The 26,456-nt window shown below is 44.1% G+C and overlaps 1 protein-coding gene across 2 annotated transcripts in view; it reads right to left on the bottom strand.

Moving 5' to 3' along the window:
- LEPR (leptin receptor) overlaps positions 1 to 26,456 on the bottom strand; it is an 80,392-nt gene that overhangs the window by 6,615 nt on the left and 47,321 nt on the right. For both annotated transcript variants that reach the window (XM_073643829.1, XM_073643830.1), the window contains exons 8-15: positions 25,668 to 25,955; positions 24,456 to 24,573; positions 9,527 to 9,726; positions 8,124 to 8,284; positions 5,818 to 5,971; positions 4,246 to 4,328; positions 3,526 to 3,742; positions 611 to 790 (exon numbers count right to left, since the gene is read on the bottom strand). In XM_073643829.1, the coding sequence (XP_073499930.1) occupies positions 611 to 790; positions 3,526 to 3,742; positions 4,246 to 4,328; positions 5,818 to 5,971; positions 8,124 to 8,284; positions 9,527 to 9,726; positions 24,456 to 24,573; positions 25,668 to 25,955 (1,401 nt within the window). The remainder of the gene's footprint in view (positions 1 to 610; positions 791 to 3,525; positions 3,743 to 4,245; positions 4,329 to 5,817; positions 5,972 to 8,123; positions 8,285 to 9,526; positions 9,727 to 24,455; positions 24,574 to 25,667; positions 25,956 to 26,456) is intronic.

The following is a 26,456-nucleotide window of genomic DNA, read 5'->3' as shown; positions in this document are numbered from 1 at the left end:
CCATTGTCTGGCTATCCTTTTCCTGAATAACCAGCTACTACAATATATCAGTCTATGAAATCACCTGTAACTGGCCTTCACTGGACTCCAGAATGAAATACACTGATACATTGTAACAAACTTTTAAACACAGTAACATACTCTGACAGTAAATGAGAAATGGTTTCATTCACTTTCATGATACAGATGTCTGGAAAATAGTGAGAAATTGAAACCTAATTTGTATTGAAAAGAAGCTACTAATATATGGCTCTATAATGGCTGCAGTATAGATCTACAGCACAGAGGTATAGTATGGCGCTTCCGGGAGCCATGCGAAAGTAACTGTGTGCCTCTGGGTAAAATTAGGAGGCACATTGCGATATGGTATTTCTGATCTAGTCATGTGTGAGACTTTAGCTGGTTATTTTGCACTTGCCCAGGTAATACCTATGATTGGGTCTAAGCTGGAATGCCTGTCTCATCTCCACTTTATGTTATCCCATATATATTGATATAATAGATTTTATGTATTTCTCCTGTAGTAATTAATTCCCATGGTGATAACAGCTAATTGCAGGCTATTATACATATAACCTGGGGTTATTCAAACCTTTATTGTTGCACTTACCTTCAATGTAATATCTGCAGACATTACGCGGAATATACATCCAGCGGACTTGGGACCTTACTCTCAGATTTTTCCATTCCAGCACAAACCCCATAAGATTGTACGGGACTGGAGACATTTTCCACACTGCAAGCACCGTGCTATTTTGGGAGTAGATGTTCAACGATTGCACTGCCTTCACTGAAAGGGTTAAAACACGACTAATGACGAGCTGGATATATACAATATAATTACATTAATTTTTGGCACAAACCCCGATGATCTATTCCTCGGTCAATGCATGTCACAAATAAATGTCAAAAGATCAATAAGGAAGAAAAAATGTATAATCAGTTTATGGTTATACAACTTTTGCCTCTTAACCTTTACTTCCTTATCAATCTTTATATATACAAAATAGACTAGTAATACATATAAAATAACAGACAATACATTATAATAAGAGACAATAATACATATAGAAAGATAATACACATATAAAATACTGATGATGGAAAAACTGATAACATCCAAATAATAACAGATTCATCATATATCTATGATAATGATAATTCACATATGCCAGAATAATCATGGAGTATACATATATTAACAGACTAATATTTATATAAAACCATGATAAGTGCATATCATACCGAAAAAATCATTTATACCAACAGACTATCAATATTTGTATTACAAGACATTCTGTATCACTGTATATAATGGAATACAGGCTTACAATGTATAGATATGTCAATTGTGTAAAGGAATATACAGTTGAAACCAAAAGTTTACATACACTATATAAAAAGACACATATGCATGTTTTTCGCAATATCTGACATGAAATCCGAAGAAGCCTTTCCCCTTTTAGGTCAATTAGGATTAACATCATTTTTAATATGTCTCCAAAAATTAAGGTCTTTGTTCCTGTGTGCATTTGCAAACATTAATCTGGCTTTTTTATGTTTCTTTTGGAGTAATGGCTTCTTCCTGGCAGAGTGGCCTTTCAGCCCATGTTGATACAGTACTCGTTTCACTATGGATATTGACACAATCTTACCAGCTTCGACCATCATCTTCATAAGGTCTTTTGCTTTTCTCCTTGGGTTGATATGCACATGTTGGACCAAAGCACGTTCATCTCTGGGACACAGAACCCATCTCCTTCCTGAGCGGTATGATGGCTGGACATTCCCATCTTGTTTGTACTTGCGTATAATTGTTTGTACAGAGGAATGAGGCACCTTCAGGTATCTTGAAATTGTACCCAAGGATGAGCCAGACTTGTGCAAGTCCACAATTCTCTTCCTGATATTTTGGCTGATTTCTTTAGACTTTCCCATGATGCTACACAAAGTAGCAGTGTGTTTCAGGTGTGCATTAAAATACATCCACAGGTGTGTCTCTAATTAACTCAGATGTTGCCAAAAAAACTATCAGAAGCTTCTAAACACATGACATCATCATATGGGCAGTCCAGAATTGTTTAAAGGCATAGTAATCTTAGTGCATGTATGTATGTATTGCAGTAAGTAATAAAAATGCCTTAAAACATTCTCTCTCTCTCGTTATTCTGGCATTTGGCTAATATTAAAAATTATGGTAATCCTAATTGACCTAAAACGGAAAGGTTTATTCTGATTTCATGTCAGATATTGAGAAAAACATGCATATGTGTCTTTTTATATAGTGTATGTAAACTTCTGGTTTCAACTGTAAGTAGTCATGATAGCAATTCAACATAATCCTGCACCATACACTAATGGTAGTATACATTAATATATGCATTATTTATACATAGGAGCCTATGGTTGATGTTTGGCCGTCTGATGATATATACTTTATTTCCATGTTCACTTAACATCTTGTGTCATACATATCGGAATATGTCAAATGTAGAAACAAGTTAAAGGGGTTGTTCAGTGAAAGGATAGGGTAACTACACAGGGAAGGTGATAACTTACTGATCAGTGGGGGTCCAACCGCTGGGACCAATCAGCAAAACAGGGATTTTTTTTTCCCGATGGGACACTTTACACCATTGCAAAATGGAGCGACAGGTTGGATGCCCAACTACCTCTCCATTCATTCTCTATGGGGCTGCCGAAAAAAGATGATGGCGGTGCTCAGCAGCCACATAGGGAATGAATTGAGCAGCAGCCGAGCATGTGCAATGCCACTACATTCTATGATGGGGATAAAAATGCCCCCCATTCTGAAGATAGGTAATGGTCCTTGCAGTCGGACCCCCACCAATCAATGATTTATTATATTTCCTGTGGATAAGTGAGAAGTAGTTTTCTCCAGACAACCCCAATAAAGGAAGGACACATCTGTGTATTAGATTGATAATAACTATATAATAACAGACTAAAAATATACTTACAATAAACTGATAATATACTAACAGACTGATACAACGCTTACAATAAACTAATATAAGCAAATCAGATTCCTAATACGTCTATAATAACTGAAAACATATACCTACAATAGTCTGATAACACACATAATAACAGCTAATATACCGTACATATACCACACTAATGTATACATTTAGAATATTATTAAGAATATAATATACTGGTAATACACACATAATAATTGATGAATAATAATAGGCATAAAATATCCTGATAGTAATTGTATAGTAACAGAATAATAATACACTTATAATATCCTGATAATAGATGTGTAATAACAGGCTAATATACATATAATATGCTGATAATAAGCTAATAATGTTCATATTATGTAGTGATAATATGTATAGAATAGCAGACTAATAAAACACACTCAGAGGGGACAGCGATGGTGATGTCTGTACAGCTGTGAAATATGATGGCGCTATATAAGCTAACTAAATCATATCGTAATAACACATATGACAAATGTATTATATGAGTGTAAGTTTTTTTATGATTTGTTACCTTTGCTCACGTCTTCTGACAGCGTTAAATTGTGGTTGATCTTTGACTGTCCCAGAGAGTTGACTGCTCGCAGCGTCAGTGTGACGGCGCTGTGCTGCAGGGTCAGTGTGTAGTTGGTGACATTGCCCACATTCGTGGACCAGCTGATGATATTGGACACTTGTTGTACAAGTTCATAGCCATGGACGCTACACAGTGACTGTGCCCTCTGTAGTGGCTGCAAATAAAGTAAAAAAAAAAGTTACCTATTGTGCATGAAATGGTACAGACCTGACTCCTCACAGCCACGATTCCCCTCATTAAAGTTACACTCATAATAACCGTATTTGGGTATAGCAGCTCAGACCCTCAGCGATCTGATGTTGATGTCTTATACTATGGATAATCATTAATATCATAGTTCTGGAGACCCCTTTTCATGGTCAGGGTTGATGTTGATTCCTACCCAGGGGTGGACATATCATTGGTGCATCCAGGGGTCCAAGAGGTATGAGGGCCACTACCACCTCCAAAACAGGTGGAATTGTGCATTATTATGAACTGTTACCCTGCAAAGAGCCCATATATTCTTCTTGCACATGGGCCCTTTTTTCATTGTGTTCGCCAGTAACCAGGGAATTAGTTAGGCTGCAGGGCAACTGACAAGCACAGTGTAAGTGGTAGGTGTGGATATGGAGATGAAGGGGTTGAATGCATTTTTCAAACACTCATGTTCTTTACCTTCCAAACCAATGTAACGTTGTCCCCCTTCTGAATGGTATTTTTTGTCATAATTCTCCAAAATTCTGGACCACTCGAAGGTTCTGTAAAACATAAAATTAACCTGAGATCTCATAAAAAAGATCATCACACAGGACATGACTTCACGTAAGATATGACATCACTTAAGACATGCTTTCATAAGACATGATAATATCAAGGGGGCATGACATCATCCGAGAAATAATATCACACAAGACAGAACATTACACAAGACGTTACATCACACAAGACATGTGTCAGGATTCCAGTTGTCCCTCCACAGTTTGACCACTAGTGGCTGCTATTGTTCACCTTGATAATTGTGCTGCAATCCCACTCCTTACCACTGGAGACTGCTATTGTGTTTTCCAATTGTCCTTTACTAAGATGACAGATTCTGAACCTATGGGATCCATCTTGTTTCCTGTTTGGGTCTTCTTAAAGCCGCATGAATCTCTCACTCATTGCTTGAGTATTGTGTCTAGCTGTTAGCCTAGTTTCCAGTCTCCAAGCTCCTGAACATTCTTACCTCGATTGTTCTCACTTATCTATGGCTTGTTTCCTACAACTTCTTTTGCTAACTACAAGAACTTCTACTATCGCTGTTCCTGTATGTGCTCCTTCGGTCACTGGTTTCCAGCAGTACTACACCAGTATCATAACAAGTCATCAAATAGACATTACAGCAAATTACTTTACACAATGACGGTCAGTCTTTTGATATTTGTATACATAGGCTTTCTGACTGAGCACTCCACCCCTATGCCTCAGGCGGTTTTAATTATAGCAGGATCCTACCTTCCCATATACATGTAGACTTTAGTCTAAAAGAGGATTCACACTAGGTAGGTTCCCAGCAACGAGAGTCGCCTTACCGTGTCTGCCGGTTACACATGAATTGGCCAATTTATATGCTAAGAATTATCAGTTATTTCTATTTTCTAGAGCAGCATTGCTATTCAAATTTCATATATTTAATGTTAGCATACTATAGAACTAAAGAGTGCTACATTATTTGTTAGTTATATATGGAGATGGCTACTGTTAATAAGCACCTGTACACACTAGTTTTCTGTTTTGGAAGTGATGGTCAGTCTTCTGAGATTTGTATTACACAGGACATGACTTCACACAGAACATGACATTGCACTAGACATGAAATCACACAGCACATGACATCAAACAGGATGTGATATCACACAAGAAATTGCATCACATCACACAAGACGTGACATCACACAAGACGTTACGCCACACAGGATGTTACATCACACAGGACATGGCATCACACAAGACAGGATATCACACAAGGTGTTACATCAAAAAGGACATGACATTACACATGATGTTACATCACACACAAAAATGACATCACGCAGAACATGACATCACACAAGAAATTTAATCACACAATAAATGACATGACATCACACAAGATGTTACATCACGGTAATGACATCACACAGGATATATCGCATAAGATATTTCATCATACAATTCATGACAACTAAACTCATTCACATTTTGCTGTGATTGAATGAATATTCCAACCTTTGATGTCTTTGAAGACTGTATCAAGAGGATTGGTCCAATTACTCCAGATGTCAGACATATTAACCACTTGGCATCGGACCTGAATGGTGTAAGCCTGGCAGACATCTACTTGAAGTATGGTAGCAGATTCATTTCTGTAAATGTCTATAACCTGTGAAGGCAGACGTTTGAGGCTTTGTTATGTACATCTCCTAATTACAGTAGATGTAAAAAGTGTACACACCCCTGTTAAAATTCCAGGTTTTTGTAATTTAAAAAAATCCTACCAACAAGAATCACTTCAGAACTTTTTCCACCATTAATGTCATCTATAATTTGTACAATTCAGTTAAAAAATAAACAAAAATATTTTTTGGGTTGGACAAAGAAACATAAAAAACTTAAATTATACGGTTGCATAAATATGTACTCCCATCAATACTTTGTTGAAGAACCTTTGGAATTTATGACACAATTCAGTATTTTGGATAGTTTTCTATCAGCGCGGCACATCTAGAATTGGTGATCTTCGCCCCCTCTTCCTTGCAGTAGCTCCAAATCTTTCGGATTGCGAGGGCCTCTCCTCTATACAGTGCCCTCTTCATGTCACCCACAGATTTTCAGTTGAATTCAGGTCTGGGCTGGGATTGGGCCATTGCATAACTGTGTCCTTCTGGAGAAGTCATTCTTTTGTTGATTTGAAGGTGCTTAGGGTCATTGTCGTGCTGAAAGGTGAAATTCCTCTTCATCGTCAGTTGTTTTTGCAAAGGCCTGAATGATTTGTTACAAAATTGACTGATATTTGGAACTGTTCATAATTCCTTCCACCTTGACCAAAGCCCTAGTTCCAGCTGACGAAACACAGCCCCAAAGCACAATGTTGTGTTTCCACCATGCTTCGCTGTGGGTATGATTTTTTTTGGTGATGTGCAGTTTTAGCATTGCACCAAACATAACTTTTGGAATTATAGCCAAAAAAGTTCCACCTTGGTCTCATCAGATATAACACATTACCCCACTTATTTTTTGTTAATTTGATGTAGTTTTTGGGCAAAACATAGCCAGGCCTGGATGTTTTTCTTTGTAAGAAGAGGCTTCCATTCTGCCACTAAAACCTGCGGGCCAGACTTATGAAGAGTACAAGAGATTGTTGTCACATGCAGGACACAACTAGGACTTGCCAGAAATTCCTGTAGCTCCTTTAATGTTGTTGTCGACCTCTTGGCAGCCTCCCAGGCCAATTTTCTTCTTGCTTTTTAATACATTTTTGAGGGACGTCCAGTTCTAGGTAATGTCACAGACGTGCCAAATTTAAGCCACCTCTTGATGACGTCTTCACAGAGCTCCATGGTAGATCTAATGCCTTGAAAGTTTTTTTGTACCCTTCTCCTGATAACTTTAAACAATGAGATCCCTTTGCTGTATTCTAAGCTGATTATGGACCATGACCTATGCTGTAAATGGAAGAATATTTCAGGAAAATCCTCCTAAAACAGTGAAACTTTATATGGAGTTAATCAAAATCATTGTAAATGATGGCAGCCGTGCACTGGCTACTATGTAACATGAGTGTAAATATGATTGGCGAATTCTGAACACAACTAATCATAAGAAGGTGTTGACACTTATGCAACCACATTATCTTAATTTTGTTATTTTTATTTTCCCCCTCAAAATGATGTTAGTTTGTTTCCCAATGGATTTGTACAGATTATGGGTGACATTAAAGGTGAAAAAAATTCTGAAATTATTCTTTTTGGTAGGATTATTTTTACATGACAAGAACCTGGCGTTTTATCAGGGGTGTGCAGACTTTTTATATCCATTGTACATTCTTAATATGTATAAATAGTGTGTCCAATTATGACAATAACCTATTATACAATTTTATATTGTACAAAATTATATTTTAATCTATATAGGCCTAAAATGTTATTTTTAGGCAAAACTTCAAATCGTATATATAGACATAGAGCTAACTGATAAAACTCAGGTTAATGGTCTACACCACTAGGTGTCAGTCTTGGTGACTTCTCTTGCAGTGACGACAGGTCATAAATGTATACGTGATCGCTGTGGTCAATCACTGCCTTCAGCAGTACTTTGTTCTCTCACATTTGCTTCCATCAGCTACATTTTTTAAATTGACAGAAAATCCTATAAATTCTGTATTAACTCGGTTATTATTAATTTTTACAAATATCAATATTTTTAGATCCTTTTTGCTGTAATGACTACCTTTTGTGGACGTTCGCTTGTGCTTTTTTCTGATAATCATGATTTCTGACTATCATGCACATATGAGTTGTTCAGGGACTAAGTACCTGCCATTCTGCCTCCTGTCCTTGTAGCCGATACCTGAGCTGGTAACGGATGTCGTCCACTACAAGCCTCGGCCGTCCCCAGGTCACGTGCAAACGTCTCATGGTATGTTCAGTGTCCGCCATCATCTCAGCCTGCACCATCCGTGGAGCATACGGCTTCACTATATACAGAACAGACAATCTGTACAGAACTATTGCATATAATTGGATATTGAAAGCACATTATGAATAGTGTGAAGTTCTGCAGCTGCTGAAGTGTGTATAAAGAGGTTCTGCAGCAGCTGAGGTGTGCATAATAAAAATAATAATAATTTTATTTATATAGCGCCAACATATTTGTATAATGAGGATTGACAGCAGCTGAAGTGTTAAGTTCTGCAGCAGTTGAGTTGTGTATAATGCAGTTCTGCAGCAGCTGAGATGTTCATTATGAAGTACTGATGCAGCTGACATGTGTATGATGTTTTGCAGCATCTGAGGTGTGTATTATGAGGTTCTGCAGCAGCTGAGGTGTATAAAGTAAAGTTCTGCAGCTGCTAAAGGTATTATGATGTTCTACAGCAGGTGCAGGATGTATTATAATGTTCTGAAGGAGTTAATTTGAGGCATGTATCATGATGTTCTGCAATAGCTGATGTATGTATTTTGATATTCAGCAGCAGCTGAAGTATGTATCACATAGCACTACTGTCAGACTATAAGATTAATAGGAATTGCAACATGTATCTTCATATCTGTCAGAGATGTGTAAATTCTACCCTCTACCTGCAGGTGGCGACAAATAAACATGGAAGAACAATTGCGATCAAGTATTTTATGCACAGAGGTTCATCATATTCATCATTGCTGTTTCTCCATTTTTATGGACCGATTTGCTCCTTTTTTAGTGTCTTCAGCATTTGCGCCTTATTTTCTATACATTTTACACCAATTTTTAATTTGTCTCTGCTTAAGTCTTTTTTTTTTTCCCTCAACAACTTTTCTTATCCACACAGATTCACGAAATGCAACTTTTATCAAATATTGCATTTTTTGGCACATTTAATCCAGTCCTCCCCTGGAGTAAGATTTGTGGAGTAGTTTTCGGTATGGCGTGTTTTTGCCATTTTTTATAGGATTTACGACTTTTGGTGCTGTGAAGTTGCAAAAATAATTAAAGACATATAAAGAATATTTTTGATTTTTCTCAAAATTCATGAACCACGTGCACCATTCTGAATACTTTGGTCCAAAAACCGTTAGCCACAAGGCAAAAAAAAAAGAAAAGCAACTTCAGTAAATGGCAAGTGATGAATCGGGCCCAGTGCATTTTGGGGATTCTTCATTATATCAACGTGAAACGTGATGCAATATGACAATCTTCACATTATACAGACAACTATGCAATTCAGCTTGCTTCTTACCAACATCTATGGGCCTCAGAGACACAGGAGGAGATCGCAGGGTGCCGGTTGGGTGTTGTATTTCAACCCACATGTAATAACTGGACATGATCTTGATTGTATTGAAAATGCATTTATAGGAACCGTCCGACTGCTTCTCACAGCTCTTCATAGTGGAAGCATTGTATTTTATATCTGTCTCAGATGAATAGTTTATCTCCCTTAAACAAACAAAATAACAATGCAATTTACGATTAGTCACCGACTTGTTCGTGGTCGTATCATCTGCAGGAATAATAATAACAGGAAGGGTCGTAGGAAGGGTCGTAGTAACAGTTTTACCCTTCATGAACACAAATGTGTTGCAGCTCGGTGGAACCATATTTCAGAGGTATTTTTCCCTTGCAGCATTGTTTCTGGGAGAAAGTAGGTCTATAATATAGAGCACCATATGGCGAGACACATTATGTAGCTTGGAGCCACGGAGACGCCACGTGCCTCTCTACAGCTTCCAGCTGTGTACATATAGGTTATAATACCAGCATAATTGTCATTATAAAGAGTAGTGATTGTGGCAATAATAGTATTAAGAGTAATATGAGTAGTGATAGTGTTAGTATTAATAATAGTACTAGTAGTGCTGGAAGAATTTGTACAGAAAGTAATAGTTGTAATAGTAATAATAATAATAATAACAGAAGTAGTAATGATAAAGTGTAGTCTCATGTTATTATGCAGGGAGGGCATATTGGAGTCATGAAAAGCTGGTGAGTTCATTTTTTTTTTTAATCTCAATTGTCAATTGAAATTAATACCAGTGTCCCTGGTGTCTAATAGATTAATACATGTATCCCTGGTGCAGGGGCGGAACTACCGCCCGTGCAGCCGGTTCATTGAACGGGGGCCCCGAGGGAGAGGGGGCCCCTTCAGCCTCCAGCAGGGCCGCCATCAGGGCATGACTGCCCTGACTCCAGTATGGGGCCCAGCCGGTAGGGGCCCCAAGGGGGCCCCCCTCTTGTGCGTCTCTCTCCTCATGGGGCCCCCGGCCCCATGCTAAGCGCCGGGGCCGGAACATCTCAGCGCTGCGCTGCTGCGGCAGCGCTTTCATGATTCCCCTGACTTCCGGTCATGTGACGGCACCGTCACATGACCGGAAGTCAGGAGAACCTGGTGTCATCGATTTGGACGAGCGCCAGGATTCTGCAGGGATCGCATGGGGGTAAGTATAACAAGTTTTTTTTTTTTTTTAAATACAATTTACTAGGAGTGGGGGGAATGGGAGGTGCACATGTGGGGGAGGGGAATGGGAGGTGCACATGTGGGGGAGGGGAATGAGAGAGGTGCACATGTGGGGGAGGGGGATGAGAGAGGTGCACATGTGGGGGAGGGGGATGAGAGAGGTGCACATGTGGGGGAGGGGAATGAGAGAGGTGCACATGTGGGGGAGGGGGATGAGAGAGGTGCACATGTGGGGGAGGGGGATGAGAGAGGTGCACATGTGGGGGAGGGGGATGAGAGAGGTGCACATGTGGGGGAGGGGGATGAGAGAGGTGCACATGTGGGGGAGGGGGATGAGAGAGGTGCACATGTGGGGGAGGGGAATGAGAGAGGTGCACATGTGGGGGAGGGGAATGAGAGAGGTGCACATGTGGGGGAGGGGAATGAGAGAGGTGCACATGTGGGGGAGGGGAATGAGAGAGGTGCACATGTGGGGGAGGGGAATGAGAGAGGTGCACATGTGGGGGAGGGGGATGAGAGAGGTGCACATGTGGGGGAGGGGGATGAGAGAGGTGCACATGTGGGGGAGGGGGATGAGAGAGGTGCACATGTGGGGGAGGGGGATGAGAGAGGTGCACATGTGGGGGAGGGGAATGAGAGAGGTGCACATGTGGGGGAGGGGAATGAGAGAGGTGCACATGTGGGGGAGGGGAATGAGAGAGGTGCACATGTGGGGGAGGGGAATGAGAGAGGTGCACATGTGGGGGAGGGGGATGAGAGAGGTGCACATGTGGGGGAGGGGGATGAGAGAGGTGCACATGTGGGGGAGGGGGATGAGAGAGGGGCACATGTGGGGGAGGGGGATGAGAGAGGGGCACATGGGGGGGTGAGAGCTGCACATGGGGGAATTGGGAGAAAATGAGCTGCACATGGGGGAATTGGGAGTAGGGGGATAATGAGCTGCACATAATGAATGTGGGGTGGGGGACAGTAAATGATAAATGATGATGGGGTGGGGAGAGCAGGACATGATATAATGAATTGGGGCAGGGGGTGCATGTAAATAATGAATGCGGGGAGCAGGAAGTATAGAGTAGGGGGCGTTGCGGATGCAGGAGTGTAACTGGTAACAAATTGGCGGAAAGAGTAGAGGTTCTAATTAAATTATATATTAAGTGCCTATTTACAGTTAATGGGGGCACCGTGGTGGATTACAATTTATATTTGGAATGGTAGGTTGTATAATAACTAACCATATATTGATGGTGGATACACGTCTGTATTCAGCTGCGTAATGTAGAAGTTGGGGAATGTGCTCTAGATAACTGTGTTATTTTATGCAGAGACGAGTCCTGGCTGGAAGACGTAATGGCGGTCTGTGCTGGATGAAGGAGAAAAGCGTAGCTGAAGGACTTCACCTAGAGACGTCACCAGTGAGTCAGTGTATTACATGTACACTTACACTATATACTATGTACCGGGCTCCTGTGTATAATGTCACTGGTGATCACTGTATTACCTGTACACTGACACTATATACAGAGCTCCTGTGTATAATGTCACTGGTGATCACTAGATTACCTGGACACTTACATTATACATACCATGTATAGAGCTCCCGTGCATAATGACACTTATGGTAATATTAGTAATGTGGTGGTAATATTAGTAATGTGGTGGTAATATGTGGTCTGGTCATGGTGTGGCAGTTTTTCCCCCTTCTGTGTGGTATTATTCGGTCACTATGTTGTGGTAATATGTGGTCTGGTCATGGTGTGGCGGTATTCCCTGTATGTGGTATTATTGGTCATTTTAAAAAAAAATGTATATGACACATTCCCTTAAAGAAAACTAAATAAAAATATATCTAAAAAGAGTATTGGATATTTTAAGAAAATTTTAATAGGTTAGAGTAGGGCCCTGCCAGAAGAGTCTACCTTATCGTGGTGGCGGCTTTAAAAATCTTTTGGCCAAAACAAAAGCTGATGGCTATGCATGTGGCACCGTCTGGTGGCAGCGACGTGGACGAGCGCCAGGATTCTGCAGGGATCGCATGGGGGTAAGTATAACAAGTTTTATTTGTTTTAAATACAAGTAGTTAACTAGGAGTGGGGGGGATGAGAGATGCACATGGGGGGGGATGAGAGATGCACATGGGGGGGATGAGAGATGCACATGGGGGGGGTTGAGAGATGCACATGGGGGGGTTGAGAGATGCACATGGGGGGGATGAGAGCTGCACATGGGGGGGATGAGAGCTGCACATGGGGGGGATGAGAGCTGCACATGGGGGGGATGAGAGCTGCACATGGGGGGGATGAGAGCTGCACATGGGGGGGCGAGAGATGCACATGGGGGGGGGTTATGTTTAGATAACTTTGTTGCCTTATGAAGCGCAGGGGGGGGGGGGCCCAAAAAATTTCTTGCACAGGGGCCCACTACAGTCTGTGTCCGCCCCTGCCCTGGTGCCTAAATAGTTAATGCTATTGCTGAGTTCTCTCTAGAGAATAACAAATTACTATATGTTTACAGGAGCCTTTTGGGTTAATAATACTATTCCTGGTGTCCTGTGGGTTAATACGTGTGTCTCTGATGTCTCCTGCTAATACTTGTGTCTCTGGTGTGTCCTGGGTTAATACTTGTGTTCCTGGTGTTTCCTGGACTAATACTTGTGTCCCTGGTGTCTCCTTGGCTATTACTTGTGTCCCTGGTGTCTCCTGTGATAATACTTGTGTCCCTGGTGTCTCCTCGGCTAATAATTGTGCCTCTGGTGTCTCCTCGGCTAATACTTGTGCCCCTGGTGTCTTCTGGGCTAATACTTGTGTCCCCGGTGTCTCCTGGGCTAATACTTGTGTCCCTGGATTCACTTGGGAATCTTGTTTCCCTGATGTCTCCTGGCTAATACTTGGGTCCCTGGTGACTCCTGGGCTAATACTTGTGTCCCTGGTGACTCCTGGGCTAATACTTGTGTCCCTGGTGTCTCCTAGGCTAATACTTGTGTCCCCAGGTCTCGCCTGTGCTAATACTTGTGTCCCTGGTGACTGCTGGGCTAATACTTGTGTCCCTGGTGACTGCTGGGCTAATACTTGTGTCCCTGGTGACTGCTGGGCTAATACTTGTGTCACTGGTGTCTCCTGGGCTAATACTTGTGTCCCTGGTGTCTCCTGGGCTAATACTTGTGTTCCCGGTGTCTCCTGTGCTAATAATTGTGTCCCTGGTGTCTCCTGGGCTAATACTTGTGTCCCTGGTGTATCCTGTGCTAATAATTGTGTCCCTGATGTCTCCTGGGCTAATAATTATGTCCCTGATGTCTCCTGGACTAATATTTGTGTCCCTGGTGTCTCCTGGGTTAATACTTGTGTCCCTGGTGTCTCCTGGGCTAATAATTATGTCCCTGATGTCTCCTGGGCTAATACTTGTGTCCCTGATGTCTCCTGGGCTAATAATTATGTCCCTGGTGTCTCCTGGACTAATACTTGTGTCCCTGGTGTCTCCTGGGCTAATAATTGTGTCCCTGATGTCTCCTGGGCTAATGATTATGTCCCTGGTGACTCCTGGACTAATACTTGTGTCCCTGGTGTCTACTAGACTAATACTTGTGTCTCCGGGGCTAATACTTGTGTCCCTGGTGTCTCCTGGGCTAATACTTGTGTCCCTGATATCTCCTGGGCTAATAATTATGTCCCTGGTGTCTCCTGGGCTTATACTTGTGTCCCCGGTGTCTCCTGTGCTAATACTTGTGTTTCCGGTGTCTCCTGTGCTAATACTTGTGTCCCTGGTGTCTCCTCGGCTAATAATTGTGCCTCTGGTGTCTCCTCGGCTAATTCTTGTGCCCCTGGTGTCTTCTGGGCTAATACTTGTGTCCCCGGTGTCTCCTGGGCTAATACTTGTGTCCCTGGTGACTCCTGGGCTAATGCTTGTGTCCCTGGTGTCACCTGGGCTAATACTTGTGTTCCCGGAGTCTCCTGTGCTAATACTTGTGTCCCTGGTGTCTCCTGGGCTAATACTTGGGTCCCTGGTGTCACCTGGGCTAATACTAGTGTCCCTGGTGTCTCCTGGGCTAATACTTGTGTCCCCGGTGTCTCCTGGCTAATACTTGTGTCCCTGGTGTCTCCTGGGCTAATAATTGTGAACCTGATGTCTCCTGGGCTAATAATTATGTCTCTGGTGTCTCCTGGACTAATATTTGTGTCCCTGGTGTCTCCTGGGTTAATACTTGTGTCCCTGGTGACTGCTGGGCTAATACTTGTGTCCCTGGTGACTGCTGGGCTAATACTTGTGTCCCTGCTGTCTCCTGGGCTAATACTTGTGTCCCTGGTGTCTCCTGGGCTAATACTTGTGTCCCCAGTGTCTCCTGTGCTAATACTTGTGTCTCCGGTGTCTCCTGTGCTAATACTTGTGTCTCCGGTGTCTCCTGTGCTAATACTTGTGTCCCCGGTGTCTCCTGGGCCTATACTTGTGTTCCCGGTGTCTCCTGTGCTTATACTTGTGTCCCCGGTGTCTCCTGGCTAATACTTGTGTCCCTGGTGTCTCCTGGGCTAATACTTGTGTCCCTGATGTCTCCTAGGCTAATAATTATGTCCCTGGTGTCTCCTGGACTAATACTTGTGTCCCTGGTGTCTCCTGGGCTAATAATTGTGTCCCTGATGTCTCCTGGGCTAATGATTATGTCCCTGGTGACTCCTGGACTAATACTTGTGTCCCTGGTGTCTACTAGACTAATACTTTTGTCTCTGGTATCTCCGGGGCTAATACTTGTGTCACTGGTGTCTCCTGGGCTAGTACTTGTGCCCCTGGTGTCTCCTGGGCTAATACTAGCATCCCCGTTGTCTCCTGTGCTAATACGTGTGTCCCTAGTGTCACCTGGGCTAATACATGTGTCCCTGGTATCTCCTGTGCTAATACTTGTGCCCCTGGTGTCTCCTGGGCTAATACTTGTGTCCCTGGTGTCTCCTAGACTAATACTTGTGTCTCTGGTGTCTCCTAGACTATTACTTGCATACCCGATGTCTCCTGTGCTAATACATGTGTCCCTGGTGTCTGCTGGACTAATACTTGTGTGTCTAGTGTCTCTGGGGTTTATTCTTGTCTCCCTGGTATCTACTGGGCTAATACTTGTGTCCCTGGTGTCTCTTGGGCTAATACTTGTGTCCCTGCTGTCTCTTGGGCTAATACTTGTGTCCCTGGTGACTGCTGGGCTAATACTTGTGTCCCTGGTGACTGCTGGGCTAATACTTGTGTCACTGGTGTCTCCTGGGCTAATACTTGTGTCCCTGGTGTCTCCTGGGCTAATACTTGTGTTCCCGGTGTCTCCTGTGCTAATACTTGTGTCCCTGGTGTCTCCTGGGCTAATACTTGTGTCCCTGATATCTCCTGTGCTAATACTTGTGTCCCCGGTGTCTCCTGTGCTAATACTTGTGTTTCCGGTGTCTCCTGTGCTAATACTTGTGTCCCTGGTGTCTCCTCGGCTAATAATTGTGCCTCTGGTGTCTCCTCGGCTAATACTTGTGCCCCTGTTGTCTTCTGGGCTAATACTTGTGTCCCCGGTGTCTCCTGGGCTAATACTTGTGTCCCTGGATTCACTTGGGAATCTTGTTTCCCTGATGTCTCCTGGCTAATACTTGGGTCCCTGGTGACTCCTGGGCTAATACTTGTGTCCCTGGTGACTCCTGGGCTAATACTTGTGTCCCTGGTGTCTCCTAGGCTAATACTTGTGTCCCCAGGTCTCACCTGTGCTAATACTTGTGTCCCTGGTGACTGCTGGGCTAATACTTGTGTCCCTGGTGACTGCTGGGCTAATACTTGTGTCCCTGGTGACTGCTGGGCTAATACTTGTGTCACTGGTGTCTCCTGGGCTAATACTTGTGTCCCTGGTGTCTCCTGGGCTAATACTTGTGTTCCCGGTGTCTCCTGTGCTAATACTTGTGTCCCTGGTGTCTCCTGGGCTAATACTTGTGTCCCTGGTGTCTCCTGGGCCTATACTTGTGTCCCCGGTGTCTCCTGGGCCTATACTTGTGTTCCCGGTGTCTCCTGTGCTAATACTTGTGTCCCCGGTGTCTCCTGGCTAATACTTGTGTCCCTGGTGTCTCCTGGGCTAATACTTGTGTCCCTGATATCTCCTGGGCTAATAATTATGTCCCTGGTGTCTCCTGGACTAATACTTGTGTCCCTGGTGTCTCCTGGGCTAATAATTGTGTCCCTGATGTCTCCTGGGCTAATGATTATGTCCCTGGTGACTCCTGGACTAATACTTGTGTCCCTGGTGTCTACTAGACTAATACTTGTGTCTCTGGTGTCTCCGGGGCTAATACTTGTGTCACTGGTGTCTCCTGGGCTAATACTTGTGTCCCTGGTGTCTCCTGGGCTAATACTTGTGTTCCCGGTGTCTCCTGTGCTAATACTTGTGTCCCTGGTGTCTCCTGGGCTAATACTTGTGTCCCTGGTGTCTCCTGGGCTAATACTTGTGTCCCCGGTGTCTCCTGGCTAATACTTGTGTCCCTGGTGTCTCCTGGGCTAATAATTGTGAACCTGATGTCTCCTGGGCTAATAATTATGTCCCTGGTGTCTCCTGGACTAATATTTGTGTCCCTGGTGTCTCCTGGGTTAATACTTGTGTCCCTGGTGACTGCTGGGCTAATACTTGTGTCCCTGGTGACTGCTGGGCTAATACTTGTGTCCCTGCTGTCTCCTGGGCTAATACTTGTGTCCCTGGTGTCTCCTGGGCTAATACTTGTGTCCCCAGTGTCTCCTGGGCCTATACTTGTGTCCCCGGTGTCTCCTGTGCTAATACTTGTGTCTCCGGTGTCTCCTGGGCCTATACTTGTGTCCCCGGTGTCTCCTGGGCCTATACTTGTGTTCCCGGTGTCTCCTGTGCTAATACTTGTGTCCCCGGTGTCTCCTGGCTAATACTTGTGTCCCTCGTGTCTCCTGGGCTAATACTTGTGTCCCTGATGTCTCCTGGGCTAATAATTATGTCCCTGGTGTCTCCTGGACTAAAACTTGTGTCCCTGGTGTCTCCTGGGCTAATAATTGTGTCCCTGATGTCTCCTGGGCTAATGATTATGTCCCTGGTGACTCCTGGACTAATACTTGTGTCCCTGGTGTCTACTAGACTAATACTTGTGTCTCTGGTGTCTCCGGGGCTAATACTTGTGTCACTGGTGTCTCCTGGGCTAGTACTTGTGCCCCTGGTGTCTCCTGGGCTAATACTAGCATCCCCGGTGTCTCCTGTGCTAATACATGTGTCCCTAGTGTCACCTGTGCTAATACATGTGTCCCTGGTATCTCCTGTGCTAATACTTGTGCCCCTGGTGTCTCCTGGGCTAATACTTGTGTCCCTGGTGTCTCCTAGACTAATACTTGTGTCTCTGGTGTCTCCTAGACTATTACTTGCATCCCCGATGTCTCCTGTGCTAATACATGTGTCCCTGGTGTCTGCTGGACTAATACTTGTGTGTCTAGTGTCTCTGGGGTTTATTCTTGTCTCCCTGGTATCTACTGGGCTAATACTTGTGTCCCTGGTGTCTCTTGGGCTAATACTTGTGTCCCTGCTGTCTCTTGGGCTAATACTTGTGTCCCCGGTGTCTCCTGTGCTAATACTTGAGCCCCTGGTGTCTTCTGGGCTAATACTTGTGTCCCTGAAGTCACCTGGGCTAATAATTGTGTCCCTGGTGTCTCCTGGGCCTATACTTGTGTCCCCAGTGTCTCCTGTGCTAATACTTGTGTCCCTGGTGTCTCCTGGGCTAATACTTGTGTCCCTGATGTCTCCTGGGCTAATAATTATGTCCCTGGTGTCTCCTGGACTAATACTTGTGTCTCCGGTGTCTCCTGTGCTAATACTTCTGTCCCCGGTGTCTCCTGGGCCTATACTTGTGTTCCCGGTGTCTCCTGTGCTAATACTTGTGTCTCCGGTGTCTCCTGGCTAATACTTGTGTCCCTGGTGTCTCCTGGGCTAATACTTGTGTCCCTGATGTTTCATGGGCTAATAATTATGTCCCTGGTGTCTCCTGGACTAATACTTGTGTCCCTGGTGTCTCCTGGGCTAATAATTGTGTCCCTGATGTCTCCTGGGCTAATGATTATGTCCCTGGTGACTCCTGGACTAATACTTGTGTCCCTGGTGTCTACTAGACTAATACTTGTGTCTCTGGTGTCTCTGGGGCTAATACTTGTGTCACTGGTGTCTCCTGGGCTAGTACTTGTGCCCCTGGTGTCTCCTGGGCTAATACTAGCATCCCCGGTGTCTCCTGTGCTAATACGTATGTCCCTAGTGTCACCTGGGCTAATACATGTGTCCCTGGTATCTCCTGTGCTAATACTTGTGCCCCTGGTGTCTCCTGGGCTAATACTTGTGTCCCTGGTGTCTCCTAGACTACTACTTGTGTCTCTGGTGTCTCCGAGACTATTACTTGCATCCCCGGTGTCTCCTGTGCTAATACATGTGTCCCTGGTGTCTGCTGGACTAATACTTGTGTGTCTAGTGTCTCTGGGGCTTATTCTTGTCTCCCTGGTATCTACTGGGCTAATACTTGTGTCCCTGGTGTCTCTTGGGCTAATACTTGTGTCCCTGCTGTCTCTTGGGCTAATACTTGTGTCCCCGGTGTCTCCTGTGCTAATACTTGAGCCCCTGGTGTCTTCTGGGCTAATACTTGTGTACCTGAAGTCACCTGGGCTAATAATTGTGTCCCTGGTGTCTCCTGGGCCTATACTTGTGTCCCCAGTGTCTCCTGTGCTAATACTTGTGTCCCTGGTGTCTCCTGGGCTTATTCTTGTCTCTCTGATGTCTCCTGGCTAATACTTGTGTCCCTGGAGTCACCTGGGCTAATAACTGTGTCCCTGGTGTCTCCTGGACTAATACTCGTGTCCCTGGTGTCTCCTGGACTAATACTTGTGTCCCTGGTGTCTCCTGGAATAATACTTGTGTCCCTGATGTCTCTGTGGCTAATAATTGTGTACCTGGTGACTCCTGTGCTAATACTTGTCCCTGATGTCTCCTGAGCTAATACTTGTGCCCCTGGTGTCTCCTGGGCTAATACTTGTGACCCTGGTGTCTCCTGGGCTAATACTTGTGACCCTGGTGTCTCCTGGGCTAATACTTGCATCCCCGGTGTCTCCTGTGCTAATACGTGTGTCCCTGGTGTCTACTGGACTAATACTTGTGTCTCTGTGGCTTATTCTTGTGTCCCTGGTGTCACCTGGGCTAATACTTGTGTCCCTGGTGTCTCTAGGGCTAATACTTGTGTCCCTGGTATGTCCTGTGCTAATACTTGTGTCCCTGGTGTCTCCTGGGCTAATACTTGTGTCCCTGGTGTCTCTTGGGCTAATACTTGTGTCCCCGGTGTCTCCTGTGCTAATACTTGTGTCCCTGGTGTCTCCTGGGCTAATACTTGTGTTCTTGGAGTCACTTGGGAATCTTGTCTCCCTGATGTCTCCTGGCTAATACTTGTGCCCCTGGTGTCTTCTGGGCTAATACTTGTGTCCCTGAAGTCACCTGGGCTAATAATTGTGTCCCCGGTGTCTCCTGGGCCTATACTTGTGTCCCCAGTGTCTCCTGTGCTAATACTTGTGTCCCTGGTGTCTCCTGGGCATATTCTTGTCTCCCTGATGTCTCCTGGCTAATACTTGTGTCCCTGGAGTCATCTGGGCTAATAACTGTGTCCCTGGTGCCTCCTGGACTAATACTAGTGTCCCTGGTATCTCCTGGGCTAATAATTTTGCCCCTGCTGTCTTCTGGGCTAATAATTGTGTCCCTAGTGTCTCCTGGACTAATACTTGTGTCCCTGGTGTCTCCTGGACTAATACTTGCGTCCCTGGTGCCTCCTGGGCTAATAATTGGGTACCTGGTGTCTCCTGGGCTAATACTTGTGTCCCTGGTATCTCTGGGGATAATAATTGTGTTCCTGGTGACTCCTGGGCTAATACTCGTGTCCCTGGTGTCTCCTGGGCTAATACTAGTGTCCCTGGTGTCTCCTGGGCTAATACTTGTGCCCCTGGTGTCTCCTGGGCTAATACTTGCGCCCCTGGTGTCTCCTGGGCTAATACTTGTGCCCCTGGTGTCTCCTGGGCTAATACTTGTGTGTCTAGTGTCTCCTGGACTAATACTTGTGTGTCTAGTCTCTCGTGGAATAATACTTGTCTCCCTGGTGTCTCCTGTGCTAATAATTGTGACCCTGGTGTCACTTGTGCTAATACTTGGGTCCCTGGTGCCTCCTGGGCTAATAATTGGGTACCTGGTGTCTCCTGGGCTAATACTTGTGTCCCTGGTGTCTCTGGGGCTAATAATTGTGTACCTGATGACTCCTGTGCTAATACTTGTCCCTGGTGTCTCCTGGGCTAATACTTGTGCCCCTGGTGTCTCCTGGGCTAATACTTGTGCCCCTGGTGTCTCCTGGGCTAATACTTGTGCTCCTGGTGTCTCCTGGGCTAATACGTGTGTCCCTGGTGTCTCCTGGACTAATACTTGTGTCTCTGGGGCTTATTCTTGTGTCCCTGGTGTCTCCTGGGCTAATACTTGTGTCCCTGGTGTCACCTGGGCTAATACATGTGTCCCTGGTGTCTCTAAGGCTAATACATGTGTCCCTGTTATCTCCTGTGCTAATACTTGTGTCCCTGGTGTCTCCTGGGCTAATACTTGTGTCCCTGGTGTCTCCTGGGCTAATACTCGTGTCCCTGGTGTCTCCTGGGCTAATACTCGTGTCCCTGGTGTCTCCTGGGCTAATAATTTTGTCCCTGGTGTCTTCTGGGCTGATAATTGTGTCCCTGGTGTCTCCTGGACTAATACTTGTGCCCCTGGTGTCTCCTGGGCTAATACCTGCATCCCCGGTGTCTCCTTTGCTAATACTTGCGTCCCTGGTGCCTCCTGGGCTAATAATAGGGTACTTGGTGTCTCCTGGGCTAATACTTGTGTCCCTGGTGTCACCTCAGCTAATACTAGTGTCCCTGGTGTCTCCTGGGCTAATACTTGTGCCCCTGGTGTCTCCTGGGCTAATACTTGTGCCCCTGGTGTCTCCTGGGCTAATACTTGTGCCTCTGGTGTCTCCTGGGCTAATACTTGTGCCCCTGGTGTCTCCTGGGCTAATACTTGTGCCCCTGGTGTCTCCTGGGCTAATACTTGTGTGTCTAGTGTCTCCTGGACTAATACTTGTGTGTCTAGTGTCTCCTGGACTAATACTTGTTTCCCTGGTGTCACCTGGGCTAATACTTGTGTCCATGGTGTCACTTGTGCTAATACTTGTGTTCCTGGTGCCTCCTGGGCTAATAGTTGGGTACTTGGTGTCTCCTGAGCTAATACTTGTGTCCCTGGTGTCTCTGGGGCTAATAATTGTGTACCTGATGACTCCTGTGCTAATACTTGTCCCTGGTGTCTCCTGGGCTAATACTTGTGCCCCTGGTGTCTCCTGGGCTAATACTTGTGCCCCTGGTGTCTCCTGGGCTAATACTTGTGCCCCTGGTGTCACCTCTGCTAATACTTGTGCCCCTGGTGTCTCCTGGGCTAATACTTGTGCCCCTGGTGTCTCCTGGGCTAATACGTGTGTCCCTGGTGTCTCCTGGACTAATACTTGTGTCTCTGGGGCTTATTCTTTTGTCCCTGGTGTCTCCTGGGCTAATACTTGTGTCCCTGGTGTCACCTGGGCTAATACTTGTGTCCCTGGTGTCTCTAAGGCTAATACATGTGTCCCTGTTATCTCCTGTGCTAATACTTGTGTCCCTGGTGTCTCCTGGGCTAATACTTGTGTCCCTTGTGTCTCCTGGGCTAATACTCGTGTCCCTGGTGTCTCCTGGGCTAATAATTTTGTCCCTGGTGTCTTCTCGGCTAATAATTGTGTCCCTGGTGTCTCCTGGACTAATACTTGTGCCCCTGGTGTCTCCTGGGCTAATAATTGGGTACCTGGTGTCTCCTGGGCTAATACTTGTGTCCCTGGTGTCTCTGGGGCTAATAATTGTGTACCTGGTGACTCCTGTGCTAATACTTGTCCCTGGTGACTTCTGGGATAATACTTGGGTCCCTGGTGACTCCTGGGCTTATACTTGTGTCCCTTGTGTCTCCTGTGCCAATATTTGTGCCCCTGGTGACTGCTAGGCTAATACTTGTGTCCCTGGAGTCACCTTGGCTTATTCTTGTCTCCCTGATGTCTCCTAAACTAATACTTGTGTCTCTGGTGTCTCTGGGCCTAATACTTGTGTCACTGGTGTCTCCTGGGCTAGTACTTGCATCCCCGGTGTCTCCTGTGCTAATACGTGTGTCCCTAGTGTCACCTGGGCTAATACATGTGTCCCTGGTATCTCCTGTGCTAATATTTGTGTCCCTTGTGTCTCCTGGGCTAATACTTGTGTCCCTGGTGTCTCCTGGGCTAGTAATTGTGTACCTGGTGACTCCTGTGCTAATACTTGTGTCTCTGGTGTCTCCTGGGCTAATACTTGTGTCCCTGGTGTCTAGAGGGTTAGTATAGTTAAAACTGCTTTTTCCTTGGAGCATTTTTAGTTACAATATATTCATTATACTTTTGTGAGTTGATACTATTATCCCAGCTATATAGTGGGTTGATATTTCTATCTTTGGTGTCTGGGGGGTTAGTATTGTCATTCCTAATTTCTCTCTGGACAATATTGAGTACCTATATTTTTCACTGATTTGTTGTGGCTTAGTACATGTATCCCTTGTGTCTTGTGTGTTAATATTTGTGTACCTAGTTTATCCCTGGAGCATATTGGGTTTATTTATCTTCCACTTCAGTCTTGTGGGTTAGTACTTGTATCCCTAATGTCTATTGGTTAATATTTGTATCACTGGTGTTTTATGGCATAATACCTTGTGTCAATAGTGTCTTGTGCTTTAATATTGTGATCCCTGGTGTCTAGTGGGCTAATACTTGTGTCACTGGTGTCTAGACAGTCAGTATTGTACCCGATTTCTCCCTGAAGCATTTTGGGTCACTAAAGTCTTGTGGGTTAGTACAATTATCCCTGGAATCTAATGTGATAATACTAGTGTCCCTGGTGTCTAGCGAGTTATTATTGCTATCCTTGATTTCTCCCTGCAGCGTATTGTGTTTCTGTATTTTTTTTCTAAAGTCTTGTGGGTTAATACTTCTTTTCTGGGTGACAAGTGAACTAATAGTTGTATCCCTGAATGTATTGCATCACTGGTATCTAGTGGGTTTATATTTTGATCCCTGGTGTCTAGTGGGTTAATATTTTGTTCCCTGGTGTCTAGTGGGTTAAAGAGGTTTTTCCGGACTTAGCAATTGATAACTTAACCATAGGATAGTTCAATATGAGCTCGGTGGGTGTTCGAAACCTGCCACCCTCACCAAACAGCTGAAATCTGCTCCGGCAGCGGCCTGATGTGGGTGGGGGGCAAAATACAGCAGCCCTATACATTGCTAAGTGGCCACTGCCAAGTAATGCATTTTAACCTCCATTTACTCGATTTCAGCACATCGAAGGGGTGCGCCAGTGGGTGTCAGGCTCCCACCGATCCCATATTTATGATCCATCCAATCAATCAATTCATTAATTGTTAATTCCTGAAAAAGGCAATGTCTGGTTCCTGGTGGTCCAGTAGTCACTTTTAGTGATTGGAGATTATCAATTTTTATTAACTGTCCTGTGCTATCACATACTGTATGCCCAGTGCAGTTGAGAAAAGCAGTTCTGCTATACTCATAGTAAACCACTGGATGGCAGCAAAGTCTCATCTCTTTGTACCCATAGAACACAGGCTCGTACTTACTTATAATATCGGAATGTCATGGTGATGTCTTTTAGGGGGATGATTTGCTTGGGCATCCACCTGCAGGTCATAACTGTAATTTCTCCATTGGTTTCACAGGTAATGCTGATATTAGTGTCTATTTAATGATGAAATAGATAAAACAGAATTACTATATATGCAAGGAGAGGAAGCAATAGGGGGTGTCGAGCTGTCAGTCATACCTGGGTCCAGGTGCCTGAGGGGCTGCCACATATAAAGACACCAGTGTTATAAAAGACACATGGTAGATGGGGGTCCCAATACAGATTTTGCATCATAGTTATGATACACTTGAGCATTCTTTGCTGACCGTGCCTATCTTTCTGTAACAGGTTCTACATCTGAATAAAGGATTATGTGTCCCTTTTGATCATGACTCTTTGGGCAATGCCAAAATGATCTTGAATATACTTTGCTATAGTTGCTCTTCCACAAAGTCAAAGTTCTATTACGAGAAGGATAACATGAAACCCTATAGAGGATAAAATAAATGTGCTTAAAGGAAAAAACAATCTCTGTAGAATATGGTCCATTCAACAACCAACCAAACCTTGACTGAAGGCCAAAAGTTCTTCTTCTTAAGCTAAACACTTCGTTCAGGTAGCCCCCAACCCTGCTTATCTTTGCAGATGGACCAGTCTGTTTTGAGAAATTGCACTCTCCTAGATAAATGAAGCTCCATCGCATTTGCAGATATTTGTAATTCTATGCAGATGTGCTCTATAAAAATATATAGAACAAATACCTTGGACCTGGATTACTGTCTATAGGATATTGCAACCTAAAGAAGATTTATTAAATCTGGTGCAAAGAAAAAATTAACAAGATAACCATAGCAATCAGTTTGATACAATCTGTTTCAGTTTCTATTTGTGCTTCCTTTGTAGTAAATTTTATAAATCTTCCTCAAACCAAATGGGATGACAAAATACCGAGCCACACCATCACATCCTTATCCAACTAGCAGAAAATGTCCTTGACCCATTAGATTTCCTCCAAATACTGTAAGATACGTCAGGTCATGAACAGGGAGTAACTTCAAGCTCTTGGCTTCAATTCAGGATCTGTAACAAGGCTCCCACCTGGTGTCTTCCTGCCTTTTAAGCCCCCTCAGGCATCAAGATCAGGGTACGACTGCTTCCCCCCTATAGCTACAGCCCCACAATCAAAAGCAGACACCAGTATTGTTACCTATGACTAGGATTTCTGCATATCGGGGTTGGCACTTCTGGACGCAGCAATACAATGCATCAAACTGGTACTTTCCCTTTGGTGTTGTTGTATTTAGATTATCAATTGTGACTTTTCCAACGTATTCGCTCACTGATGTATAATGCTTAGAGGAGTTCTGCTTTGCCAGGTTCAGACCCCAGGTTATGGCCTTGGATGGAATTTTCTTATTTTTATCACAGACCATGCAAAATACTGAAGCGCTGGATCCGCTGCCCACGACAAGCTTCTGTGGAAAATAATATCCGCCTGTAGAAGGGAGTGAAAATAACACAAGTGACATAATAATAATTATTAACAATCAAAGTGTAAATGATGAAAATGACCAATCTGTTCACATCCATTTTGATGGGAGCAATATTAAACCAGTTAAATTCTTATACAAAGGTGCAGTATTATAGTAGTTAGTTATATTCTTGTACATAGGAGCAGTATTATAGTAGTTATATTCTTGTACATAGGACCAGTATTATAGTAGTTATATTCTTGTACATAGGGGCAGTATTATAGTAGTTATATTCATGTACATAGGAGCAGTATTATAGTAGTTATATTCTTGCACATAGGGGCAGTATTATAGTAGTTATATTCTTGTACATAGGGGCAGTATTATAGTAGTTATATTCTTGTACATAGGACCAGTATTATAGTAGTTATATTCTTGTACATAGGAGCAGTATTATAGTAGTTATATTCTTGTACATAGGGGCAGTATTATAGTAGTTATATTCATGTACATAGGAGCAGTAT

The sequence above is a fragment of the Phyllobates terribilis genome, unplaced genomic scaffold (assembly GCF_046119375.1).
Source record: "Phyllobates terribilis strain yellow unplaced genomic scaffold, ASM4611937v1 Scaffold_8__6_contigs__length_399053987, whole genome shotgun sequence".
Lineage (NCBI taxonomy): Eukaryota > Metazoa > Chordata > Amphibia > Anura > Dendrobatidae > Phyllobates > Phyllobates terribilis.
This window is presented reverse-complemented; position numbering and strand designations above follow the sequence as displayed.